Source organism: Gekko japonicus, unplaced genomic scaffold, assembly GCF_001447785.1.
Source record: "Gekko japonicus isolate JY-2015 unplaced genomic scaffold, Gekko_japonicus_V1.1 scaffold270, whole genome shotgun sequence".
NCBI classification, from domain to species: Eukaryota; Metazoa; Chordata; class Lepidosauria; order Squamata; family Gekkonidae; genus Gekko; species Gekko japonicus.
The window spans coordinates 768016-781624 of NW_015170282.1; the positions used below are offsets into that span (position 1 = coordinate 768016).

The following is a 13609-nucleotide window of genomic DNA, read 5'->3' on the forward strand; positions in this document are numbered from 1 at the left end:
GACTGCTCCACTCCACACAGAGCCACACTGAAATGTAGGTCATGCTGTATTTGGGAGGAGAGGCTCCGCCCATGGCTGTCTGCGCTAAGAAAAAGACTTGGAAGACTCTGAGCACAAGTACCATGGAATGAACAAGCTCCAAGTGTGGGGAGTGGGGGAGGTGCCAGTTTTTACAGTACTTGTATCCCAATCCTACAGATAGTCTGGGTTGGTGCAAAATGAGACCAATCGGTGACCGTGTGTGCTTACCAGTCTGTCTCACTGTAACCTAAAGAGAGACACACCTCCCTGGTAGCTGAGAAGCGCACAAACACACCCCGATCACCTGTGTGCTTTAAAGTGTGGGTTTCTTGCAAGGCTATGAATTGAATCCCACACAGCGTAATTCCTCTGCCTCCTATCCTGGCCCAAAATGCTGCTCTCGCCCCTAAGAACAGCATGCAGGAGGCATTATGGGCTGCAGCAGGAAGACGGGATAAAGAAACTACTTACGCTGGGTATTGCAGAAGGTTTCCATCAGTGGAAACACTCCATGGGGTCCAGCTCATGGGCTTGAAAGCGAAGATGGGAGTGTAGGACATGCAGCATGATAGAGTGAACTGGCTCACATAAGATGCAGCTATAACTGCATGTGCATAATCCATTCTGTTTCCTGCTGCTCTCAAGTGTACCTACGGGAGTTTTCCCTTCAGCCCTGACTTCTTATAATGCATGCAAGTCTGACAACTGCAGTCCGGTACCAGTTTTCCCCACGGGTAGGCACATTTTTCCTTTGGAAGACAAGGCGCCTAGAGATACAGGATGACTGCATTAACCGGCATGGGGGGACAAAGCAGTCTCGCTTTCTCTTGAAATTATGTTCCCGTATCTTCCTTTCGTCAAAACTAGTCATACAGAATTAGGGAGATGAGGCAGGTGCAAAGGCTTACAGAGGAAAAAAGAATGCTTCTTGCTACTTAAAAAGATTTTCAGTTCTGAAATATCGTGCCTTCCTCTATCCCCCCGTTTTTCAGCAGAGGATTAACTGCATTTTGTTAATTGTCCAGACAGACATAGGGGGAAAAAACCTGTTGAGAGTCTTAAAACGTATCGGTAGTCTTGCATTCTGGAAAAAAGGCTATTATGAATATTTGCTCAAAAACCCCATCCAGTTTTTTTTTAAAACACATGGGAAACAGAATTTACATCATCACAAAGTATACTGTCTATAAAATTACCTTAAGGTGACCTTGTGTGAAACTTCTACTATTGTACAAAAATACCTAAACTGGGACTTTGAGCACAGTAAGGCTCCTCGAAACCAGGGGAAACAGATGGATGGGAGCAGCACATCTCTTTTACCAAGCAAGAACGCCAAATGGAGAAATTATCAAGGGGGAAAGCCCGGAGTAAAGGCCTGGTTGCTACTGTCCAGGGTGGGCACCTGAATATTGCTTAGACTTATTTGTAGTTGACGGATGTAACGTCGTTTGTGCCTGAGGCTGTTTCCGTTTTCATACTCCTTCCCCAAAGTTCGTTTAGAACTGCATGTCTTTAAGATGGTGGAGAACCTTATTTTAGGCATCTCCATTATGAGCATTCAGGTAAAGTTCTCTCAGATTCAAGGCTTCCCATACTACACCCTTAAAACCAATTTTAATGACCTTATCAGAACGTTACCTCACCCAGCAGCTACATCGGTGTACTATGTGCTGGTCAGTGACCGTGAATAAAACTTATACTGTATACACCCAGCAGCTGCTGGTTTAGAGATCTGACCCATGTAGTACCCCCACAATAAAACGTCCATGCATTTGCATGCAGAAGCTTTGGTTTTTAAAAAGACTTTTAAAGCCCCCAGTCGTTTTTAGCTAGACATCTGGTAACCCATCGTATTTAGAAGTGGTTTACTTCTTATCCTGTAACAGATAATGTTAATTTTGCTTCTGGTTGCTAGTGTGTTCTTTTCCACTACCCTGTAACAATGATTAGGAAACATGACCTGTCAGCCAGAAATTGCTACGTGGTATAATTTTTGCTTTATAAGCAAGTTTGTCTCGAAACCTCTCTGCATAGGAAGCACAGTGTAACAGTCGAATATACAAAGTCCCTGCTTGGATTTTTTTCTTGCTGCCACTTTGAACAGAGGAAAAAGGTAAGAGGTGACCAGCCTTTGGGGTGGGGGGGTGGAGATGCAGAGCTCTGGCCAACAGGTTTCAGGTAAAGATTTACTGGCTTCCCACCTGCGCCTTCCCTCCACCCTCAGTTAAGTGAACCACACGGCTTCTGATTTTTAGGCCTGTGGAAACCATGAGTGGGTAACAAGTGCTGCGTCCCAAAAGTGGCACCTAAGCTTTAAGCATCTTGCTTCACTGCTTACGGAAACTGAATCACACATCGGGCACGAACCGTGAGAGGCAAAGATGCAGCGCTGTAACAATGCACGGCCCTGGTTTTACAACAGTGACCCCCCAAGCCCAGTCTTCTCATCCCACCTCTCTTCCAGGAACGAACACACAACCTCGCTTCAACAGTCTTTTTTAAAAAGCACACCCGACGCTGCTTTATCCTTTTGATTTCAGTGTGTGTGTGTATGTTCTGCTTCTTGGGGCCGTTATCTGTGACAGAATTCCACTGAACTAGCCGGACGATGCAACGAACACTCCGTATTGTCTTCTCACAAAGAAGCTAACCGTGTAACTAGGGAGTTTTATAAAAAGAGTGCCACCTTTTGAGGCGGTCTGGGAACAGCAGTCCACAGCAACTGGTGCCTTTAGACTAGACGGGTCCTAGAAGGACAGTGAAGGGGGGTGGGGGGGGGGGAACCAGAACTTTTGAAACTCAGTGCTTCACAATCCACAAGGGAATTTTTAGCTAGCGTCTGTCCCAGCATCTCAGTGAGCCAAATCAGTCTGACTGGCACTCAGACAATTATTTCGTCCCTGCATGGGGGGGAAAAGAATGGAAGAGTTTAAACACAGTTCCAAAGAATTCCAACAATTAAAAAAAAACAACAAGAAAAACTAATAAATGCTAACAGAGTCGAGTGATAAACAACAGCAGTATTGGCTTACCTACCACGCGAGGCTTGGAAAATTTTTAACTCCATAAAAACCTCATTATGGCGTCAGCCTGTGGTTACATGGGCTTTGCTCCAGGTTTATCATGAAGCTATTCTTACCACCTCTATTAATAACTATTTTATTCTTTATTTAGATAGTTGCTTAGTCTGGAATCCAGAAAGCCACATGTGTGAGTAGAAAGCTATAGATCGACAAGTAGCCAATGTTCTCTCTGATCTGCAGGCTGGCTGCCTCTGCTGGATTGTCTCCAATGCAGCCTGGAGCGCTCCACTTTCAGAAACAAAAGGGGTGTGGGAGCAGGATGAAGGACACACACCACAAGCATCCAATGCATATACAGTCTCTGGATTCGTAATTTATAAACCGTTTCTGAACACAGGATGCCTTGCAGTTCATAAAGTCTGAACAACCCTAGCCCAGCTTCGAGGTAGACGTTTTTGCATCCTATAACAGCCGTGCCTGAGACTGTGGGCTGCATCTCCGTGCTTAGGTAACGGCAGCACATTCCTCCGATGTACAAGGAGCCATCTTCTGATGCCGGAAGCTTCTCTGCTTTCAGAAGAGCTTCTTGCATCCATGATATGCACCACCATTAGCTGACTGGAACAACAGGACACAGCCCATAATGTCATGGGGTCAGATCCCATTATTTCCATTCATTGGGGGGGGGTGGGGGTGTTTCCATCAATTCTCCCCTCTCGCAAGAGGAGCAGATTGGCCAAGCGGGGCAGGTAAAGGAACTGTGCTCCACCAACAAATCCTTCCAGCAGTGGAGATTTCTCTGCGATCGAAGCCAGAGGACAACTGCGTGTTAAGTATTTAAGAGCTTGGGGGGTTATGACTATTTTACGAATTAGAGCAGGGGTCCCCAACTTTTTGAGCCTGTGAGCACATCTGGAATTCTGATACAATGTGGTGGGTGCAGGCACAAAACGGCGGCTGCAGCGTACTTTCAATCACACAGCGAAGGTCCTTGTGCTGTGGTGGCAGCTGCTGCCAAAAGTAATGTTTTGCACAGCCAATCAGAAGCCTTGCTGGGCAAAAGCACTACCTGGCCCCACCCACTTTCAAAAAAACACTCGGCTCATGCCAGAAAAGGCTGCAGCAACCATGGATTAGAGTTTCCCTCTTCACAATTTGAAAGTATTATGCAAGATGATTGGAACATTTAAAAGGGAACCCAAGTTTCTCACATGCCAGCAGGTCAGGAGCCAAATGTGGCTCTTTTGAACACTGCTTCCTAACGGCACCTGCCCATGTCTCAGGAAAGTAGGCAAGAGCATTTGTTTGGAGATGCTTGTGATTGGCAGGTGGTTTCTACCGTGAAACAGCCACTGCCAGGGGAACAGATAAGCTGTGAGCCGCCCCGAGGTGCAGATTCATATTGGGGCTTACAAGTCAATGTGCCCCTTTGGGTTGATGGTAATAGCCAGGGCTATTTTGTGGGGGCCGGGGGGGGGGGAGCACTACCACTACAACCCAGCTGTGGGGAAACCCTTTCCACGATCTACACACCTCACCCCATATGCTTATTTTTTGCCACCTCTTTTTCTTAATCCTGGGAGATTACCCAAAGGTTTCAGATTTATTCCAAATCTTTGAGCTGTCCTGGGGGGAGTTCAGGTTCTGAAAGTCAAGAGTACCTTCACGTTTTGTGGGGTTGGGGGACCAAGTTTCACAATGCAAGAATATCTTTAGCCAACTGGAAATGCTATTGTGCAGTGTGCGTTTTTCTCGTAGGCCTTTTGGGGGGGGGAGCACTACCACTACAACCCAGCTGTGGAGAAACCCTTTCCACGATCTACACACCTCACCCCATATGCTTATTTTTTGCCACCTCTTTTTCTTAATCCCGGGAGATTACCCAAAGGTTTCAGTCTTACTCCAAATCTTTGAGCTGTCCTGGGGGGAGCTCAGGTTCAGAAAGTCTGAGAAGTATTATTTCCAAACAGATTTGCAGTCTCAGTTTATGCTGCCAGAAGTAACAATGGGGCAGGTGCTGGATACGATCCCTTTTGTGATCAGGCAGGAAGCGAACTTTCACAAGCATCCTTGTGTAAGCATGGTCTTTTGGCATCCCTCAGAGAGGTACCCGTAGTCCGTTGACGACAGCTCAAAATCCTACTCTGGAGGTTCTCTCCCACCACCGAACCTTCAAAAGAAGCTCTTTTTGGTGGATGCAAGAGACTGCAGTAGGAAAAGGGCATACCTGAAAAGCCACAATGCATACAACTGGGTTGGATCCAACCCAAAGTGTCTCATCTGTACTGCAGCTCTTGAGTAAGCAGAAATGCAAGAAAAAAGGACAGCAGTAGCCACTTGCGCTAAGTCAAACTTATTTTCACCTCGCTTACATTTGACCTCGTGCAATCAATTTCTGGCCACTATAATATAGAAGAGGGGGAAGAGTCTCAGAGTGGCTTACCATCTCCTTTCCATCCCCCTCTCCCCAACAGACACCCTGTGAGGTAGGTGAGACTGAGAGAGCTCTTTTGAGAACTGCTCTTGAGAGAACAGCTCTGAACTTGTAGCTGACCGAAGGTCACACCAGCAGCTGCATGTGGAGAAGTGGGGAATCAAACCCGGTTCTCCCAGATTAGAGTCCATGCTCCTAACCACTACACCAAACTGGCTCTTGTCTAGAGAGAGAAAAGTGTTAACCGTTGCACACTGTCTTGTGCAAGCAAAACAGCGCTACGGCAGTTTATGTTTCCACATTGCTGGGTGCAAGCCATAGGATCCTGCTCACTGTCCTTTTGGAATTCGAGCTGCTTCCTGGCTGCTCCAGCAACTCACTTTAGTTCAGCTCACAAAAGCTCAGAGTAACCTGGTGTCCTCACTGTGCCGAGGTCAAACTGAACTAAGATCCCTACCAAAACAAGACAGACTTGCGCCCCTTCACAAAGGTGGGGGAAGCTCAGCTCCTCCTAAACTGGGAGGAGGCACTGCCCCCTCAGACTCCTGAGCAGCACAGGATATTCTTCTACCTGATCTGACTGGGGACAAGAATAGTACCCAGCGGACATCCCTGACTCTTCTTAGAAATGCGCAATGGCAGAGTTTCAGGCAGGAGAGACTCAAACTTTGGAGAGCTTTATTAGCATTGTGAATATATAAGATATAAGAAGTTGCTGGACATTTGGTAACACTGCTGGGAGGTAAGTGCTGAGGTGGTAGATTCTACACCAGCAGCCACATCCCTTATTAATGTGAAGGACAGTAGTGTGGGCACAAAAATAACTGCTTCGGTTGTGGACGTCTGTCCTTTGAGTGATTTCAGGGAGACTCTTGCAAGGACAACTGTCAGAAATGCAGGGAGCATCTGATTCTACAGTCCCTCAAATGTGGTCAGCTTTGCTACATCTGTCTGGCATCCAATATGTAGCAGTTCCAGCAACTGCGGTGTTCTGGAGTCCCCAAGGATGAAGCAAGGAATAGTTCTGAAGTACCTGCATCGTCTATGCATAAAACCCAACCAGTTCACACATGCAAGCAGATGTTTGGGTGGCCATTTCAAAGGGAGTTGAGCTTATTTGGTTGCGAACGTGTGAAGTGGCTCTCCATTTTAGCAAACGGGTGGGCCACGTGGAACCGTCTCCGTGAAACTAAGTACATGCTTAGCCCCCACCCACCCCCAAACCTCTGCCATTTTAAAATCAACAAATACAGCATTCAGGTCCAAGCCCTACCATTACCCTCTATGCATAAAAATATTATAGGGCTTCTTACTTGAAAGTGATCCTCAGCGGCTTTGCCACCCATGTTAAGAACATTCAGTGAGCTGGCGCGCTTCATGCTGGACAGTGAACATGCAAGGACAAACCGGTAAGAAGGGCTGAAAACTGAGAGCTTTGAATACACACGTGTATAAAACAAGAATTCTGCTGCTGCGGTATAACCCCTAACGTCTCACAAAAGAATGCTTTTTCAGACACGTTACTACTAGACATGCATTTTTCTGTAACCGGAGTCTCAGAACCGTCACCGGGACATCCCCTGCTTGCTTGTATCTGCACAGGGAACGGTACGTGGGATTTCATTTCCGTGACGTCCGTTCAGAAGTTGTGCTGCGTGAGATCCTGCCCTGAAGAGTCTCCAGACCCTTCAGTGCAGTAAACTGTTCGGATGTGCAACATCACCACACTCACTAAAAGCTGCACTTAACTGTAGGAGGTCTCCACAGATGCGGAGTTCTGAAATAAGAGTTCCACGTGGTTACTTGGTTTCTGGACAATTTAGAAGAGCACGAGCCAGACAACACCGCCCCTCTTGACCCTATTATGAGATGTGTGTGTGTGAAAGTGCTGTCAAGTCACAGCCAAGGCGATGGGGGTCTTCAAGGCAAGAGACGCTCAGAGGCGGTTTGCTACTGCCTGCCTCTGCGTAGCAACCCTGGACTTCCTTGGTCCCAAGTATCAACCCTGCTCAGCTGCTGCTGCTGAGATCTGACCAGATTGGGCAATCCAGGTCAGGTTGGATTATGAGATAAACAGCCGAAGCTTGGCCTTGCTGCTATAGCTATCGGTTGAATATCTCAGTCCCCAGAAGGCCTTAACTGGTGATTTAACACATCACTGTGGTTTTAACTCCACAGTGTCAAATACAAGTGAAATTCCTACCACAGTAGTTTTGTCCAAGGGTCTGAGAGATCACCCAGCAGTTAACCCATCTACAAATCAAGAACGTGCTTTAAAAAAAAAAAAAAACTCTTGGAGGTGTTCACTGCAAGATTGGCAAACAGTGCACAGCCAACAAACAGTGCACAGCTCTCTTACGCATCTCATATCATCAGGTTCTGTTTGCAGCTGTTCAGTTAACAAGAATGGGTACTGAAAAATCAAACAATGGGGTTACTGTACAGTTAATTGTAGACAGCTCCTTAACTATGGGAGTCTCCTCCTCTCCTTGAATGCAAAGAGCCCTGCCTTGTGGACCAGCTGCCCAGGCTGAAGACCTTAGGGAACTGGACAGCTTTGTCCACCACAGTGTTTTAGCACTGAAGTGACCATTTTGTAAGGGCAAGGAAACTGCTTGCAAAACCTCAGACGCCCCCCCCCCAAACCAATGAAGTGGCAGAACAGCTGAGCCCCTGTTCTGGTGATCCAACTGACTTACTTTTACAAATAGAGGGGGTGAGGGCACATGTACATACTACAGAGTAACAAAAATGTGGATGCTTTAGGCTGGTCCTGCATTGGGCAGGGGGTTGGACTAGATGGTCTGTATGGCCCCTTCCAACTCTACGATTCTATGAATTCACTGCCAGAAGATGTAGTGATGACCACCGGAACAGACAGCTTCAAAAGGGGGGAAGATTCATGGAGGATAGGACTATCAGTGGCTACGAGCCGTGGTGACGGCGGCGAACCTCCACATTCAGAGGCAGTACACCTCTGGATCCCAGAGCCAGGAGGCAACATCAGGGGAAGGCCTCAGCCTCCATGCCATGATGTTGGCCACCCAGAGGAACTGGTTGGGTACTATGTGAGACAGGATGCTGGACTAGAGGGACCACCAGTCTGATCCAGCAGGGCTCTTCTTATGTTCTTAAGGCCTCTGATCGGAATGTAAAAGGCCAGAACCCAAAGAACTGTGCAGGCAGTTACGCGCATAACCAGCAGGGCTCTGGGGAGGCCTCTATGCCGTTTGGAAAACCAGTTTTTATAGAGAGATGCTATTCAAACAGGGAGTGGGGAGAGTGATAGCATTGGGTATGACTAAAGTAGTTGTTTCGACCCCAGCCAATGTAGTAGAAGCACAATGCTAAATTCAATGGGCTTTCTTATCCTTAAATATCTGGGAAATAATCGACTGCAGCAACTCTGGCATTGGGACATCAAAACTGTGAACAAAAAACTCAGCTTCAGGGCTGTCATGATAACCATTTAAGCACTATGTTTTTAAAAACCTCAACAAAACCCACACTGCGTGTGCACATACTAAAACGCAAGCGTTAGCAACACAAAGGAAGCGGTAAATCATGCGGCACTGACACCTCGGTGTTATTTATTGGTACAAAATATACAGTAAAGCACACACGTGTTAGTCTAAGAATAAATGGACACACACAAATGAAAATGTTCAAAGCACATAAATGCAAAACTCAAAGTCTAAGCACATTTAAGAAAAAACTGAAATTCAAAGTCCATTTTTTTAAAAAACTCCACAGGTACAACACAGAAGGGTTAAATAATACAAACAAAATATGCAGCATGATCAAGCCCCTATTTTGCTAATAACATTAGTAATTTTAGAACAAAAGTTACCTAGCAATACTTTTGACCATTAAGTTTGGCAAGTGCATTTGTAAACGTTTCAAGTTTGAGGCAGGATTGTCGAGAACCACTAGTTTTCATCATTTCCCTTTGCATTACAACCTACAGCCGGTTAAAAGCACTGCTATTCTTGCATCTTAAAATCCCCTCCAAGGAGGCATCAATGAGGTAGGAAATAATTGCTCTATAAGACTTAACTGGTAATAATGCAATCTACTGGATGATGGAAGTCAAGTTGATTTTCTTAAATAATTTAACTAGAAAGCAAGTTCTAGGTTTCAAGTTTCAAAGTTAGTGGTTAATCTAGAAATAATCTCCATTAACTAAGGAACAACTGAGGGGAAAAGTCATCTGAGGACGATCTGAGGGTGCAGATGGTTAGATTCCATCTACTTTTCTGCTACTGCGAGAGAGAGAGAATCCTTCCCAATCCCTATCCTCTCTGCGACCCATATCCCATGTGGCCCATGATCCCCAGCCTAGCATTTTTGGTTATTCTTGTTTGCACCAGCAGAAGAGCTGATAGGCTTGAATAGGGGAAGTTACAAGTCTGCTAATCTGACTGCTCTCTCAATTTGGGGGGTCCATCTCTAAGATGATACAATAGAATCATATAATTGCTTCTATGTACCCAGGGAACTTTGGGCATACTTCTCAAAATTGCGGCAAGGTTCTGCAAATGAGAGGGATTTCCAAGAGGTGTTTCTGATAATATCACAGGGTGTTTAATTTTTTTTTAAGTCTCACTTGGGACCAATGCTCCCTCTAAGCTGTGGAGTCTTGTGAGCAAAAATTCTACGTTGTGAGCTACTGCCGTTAAAGTTGTGAGCAAGCGATTTGGCTACTGCATAAATTAGTTTCGTCTGAAGCCATCCTTCCTGAGCTAAGACAAAAATGTGTGAGCCGGAGGGTAAAAATAAAAACATGAAGCAGTATCCTGAATCTAACTAAATAAATGGGAATTCTTCTAAGGAGGCAACACTGTACTCTCCCAGGAAATAGCACCTGGAAATCTACTTTTCCTGTATAAGAACAACTACGTTTTCCTTTATTACCAATCTGCCTTACAAGAGGCCAACACGGTCCGGCCAGTGCTAGAAGCAGGCTCTGATTTTATGTTTTCAAAAGTAGCTCCTCCACTGCTAAGTGCTAACTCTTGGCAGAGCTTTAAGCGTAAGAAAACCAACAAGAACTTCCTCCATCACTGAGACTGAAACAACCTGCAGATAAGGAGCCAATATAATGACAGATTCAAGAATCTATTCCCCCCCACAAAAGAGTCACCACATTGGTAGAAAGAGTTCTGTGTAACTGCTAACACTAACTTCCTGTGTTGCAGAAAGAAAGGATCCAAGTAAAAACTCAAGAGGCTGGGAAGGGGGGGGGGCAGCAGCTTCAGGAGTGGCTGGTAGTGCAGGAGAAGACAGAACAGCTTTGCAGCATGTCCCAGGATCAGGACCCCTGCCGGCTAGCAGTGTACCACTGAGGAGCACAATCCGAATGGCTGGCATTGGTGGAGGCCAACAGAGGTCCAAGAGATGATGCCTGTTTAAATGACTGGGGGGGGGGGGGGGGGGGGCCCTGCTGCCACATCTCCCAATAAAAAAAAGAGAGGGAGGAATCATTGTCCAAAAAGGCACTGGGATGAGAACCAGAAACTGTGATGTAAAGCGCAAAAAAAACGGGGGGAAAAATGGTAGAAACTGTAAGATGTAATGAGCTTAGTATTTCTGTAAGAATCTGCAATTGCCCTATACATATTGGCTTCAGTGGGGTCGGTAAATTATGGATATATTTTCTTTAACAGGATATTTTTAAAATGATTACAGTATTTTTATAAGGCAATGTATACATTTCGGTAGGTGACTAGTGCTATATCTATGATGTTTTATAGATTTCCCATACAAGATTCAAACTGTAATATGTCCATGATGATATTTCGTCTGAAGAAAAGTGTATTACTTGAAACGAGTCAATAATTAATCCGGATACCTCGTCCCACAGTTTTGGATTCTTCATGAGGACATTGGGCTCTCCATATGGACAACCCAGAATAGTCCCGATTGGATATACATGGATATTTTAGGCAGAATCTTCCAGTCTGGACCTGGCGGATAAGACTTTACTTGAAATTTCTGGAGTTACCTATTCTTGGACTCTCTTGGAATTAATTTCATATTATATTACTAGTTTCGTGATGATTATTCTTGTACAGGAATGTAACCTCCTGTTATTATTGATCATGAATATCTTGAAATAACCTGACCTTTAGGAGATTAATCCAATAACACGTAAAGAAACATGTTTAAAGTTTCTACAATTTTTATTTCCCATTTTTTGTGCTTTACATCACAGTTTTTGGTTCTCATCCCAGCATCTCCCAGTCATGCTGAGGGCAAGAGGGACTCCTTGGCGAGAGGGGGGTGCTGCCCGACTTCTGTGGAGGAGCCAGGACAGTGTGTCGGGGAAATGGCAAAGCGCAGCCAAGCCGGGCTCAGTTCGGAGCCAGGCACTCTGCCAAGAACCTGGAGCTCTCCCTTTTCAAGCTTCTCAGCCAGAGACAGATGGCTCTGGGCACCTTACAGCTTTTAATCAATGGAACATTCGACACACAAACAGCTGGCCAGCTCATGGGGAGGGAATGCCACAAAGCTCGAGGGAACATTTGGTCAGTAACATGTCCCGTTTTCACGCAAGTTTTTCACTGGATAAGCGGCAGGAGGCCCAGGCCTCCGCAGCAGTCGGCCAGCTCCACCATGGCCGTCCTCAGCTTTGTAAATGTTGTAAATATTGATAGGTCCTGTTAATTTTGTTATAAGCAGCCAACACTGCTAACCTGTACATCAGAAGTGCACCCTGACGTCTGCACCGCTCACGTTGAAGTTAAATACTATTGGCAAGCTTTCTCAAATAAAGCTTGTGTTAATACTGTCACATCTCCGCTTAAAACTGACTTTGGAAAACAGATTTTTTTAAAAAATATCTAGCCACCATTCTTCTGAAATTAGCCTCTGCCTAGTCACATTCAGAGGTAATTACAATGAACAGCCTGTGCTTTTGTGCAAGAAATCCCAACACAATGTCCACGAGTGAAAATCAGCAGAAGTTTCATAAGAAGGGCCAAAGTGGTTCCTTGTAACTAAGCTCACCTACTGTGTACTGCAAGGACTGGCACAGCAGGTTTTGTTCCATTTCATTACTAATTCTTTTTAAATGTATCTTGGATACAAAGCTGTCATTAGGACAGTCAATTTAAGTACTATACTGAAACATCTTTAATAATGAAAAAGTGCAAATAAGTATCCCGTTTGTTGTTAGAGTTTGGATAACCTATCCCACACACTAGAAATATCCGTAAACATATGTTATTTCTATCAAACCAAAATAGCACCATCTTTACCCTCACCCTATTTAGAATAAATTAAGGGGAAAACGGTTGAAATTCAACTAATATTGTTCCTGTGTCCTAAGATGGAAAGACAGAATAGCTAACTATGTGCAGATTCTATGGTTTATATGGTATCAAAAAGTTTTGCTTTTACAAAACACTGAAACTGTTTACAATCAAACTTCTGTACAGAGATCAGATTTCCCCAGCCGTCTGGACCAACTTCCAACAAGTGCACGTAACATTCTCTGAACTACATTTGTAAGAGCTGCCATCAGATCATTTATAGGTGTGTGCGTTTTGACGTTTTACACATCAGATGGCTACAGGAGAAGGAACCTACTGCACAGAGCGACGACGCGTACAAGCGGAACATTCCATCACATCTAGAAAGCAATAATTACCCAGGATTCTTTGGTTCACTCTCTCGTGAACTTCCTCCCTTCAGCTTCCTAACCAGCTTCTCACTGCTGCGTCTAATGGAAGCGCGAAGTTTACTAAAGGAGCCGCTGCGCTTTAGGGATCCAGTGCCATCCTGGGGGGAGGAGAAAACGAGCACATTGAAAAGTGCAAGAAAAGCTTTTGGCCTTTGTCACAGGTGAGCATTTACTACGACAAGCTCCACACTGCGCAAAGCCCTCTCCTACTAAAGCTTAACCATCTCAGTTAATGTCACATAGCAGGAGTGTGTTTGCTTTCTTATATTATTAGCTTCTCTAATGTTCCGGAATTAGCAGATTAATGTATAAACTTTATTTGCAAGTGTTGTCCCACAGCATTCCGTGCAAACACATTGGGCATCGTTCAAACCATGTTCTCCCACGCCAGCTTCGCCAAGTTGAGAAATCGTGCAGTTCCCGTGTATTTAAGTGAAGACTGCTGAG

General features: G+C 45.2%; 1 protein-coding gene across 4 annotated transcripts in view; it reads right to left on the reverse strand.

The window, feature by feature from the left end:
• KLC1 (kinesin light chain 1) overlaps positions 1–13609 on the reverse strand; it is a 66127-nt gene continuing 52518 nt past the window's right edge. For 3 of the 4 annotated variants that reach the window (XM_015417806.1, XM_015417807.1, XM_015417804.1), the window contains exons 14-16: positions 13130–13260; positions 6792–6858; positions 1–2921 (exon numbers count right to left, since the gene is read on the reverse strand). In XM_015417806.1, coding sequence (XP_015273292.1) covers positions 2874–2921; positions 6792–6858; positions 13130–13260 — 246 coding nt within the window. In that variant the 3' untranslated portion in view covers positions 1–2873. The remainder of the gene's footprint in view (positions 2922–6791; positions 6859–13129; positions 13261–13609) is intronic. The other variant, XM_015417808.1, reaches the window with a different exon arrangement.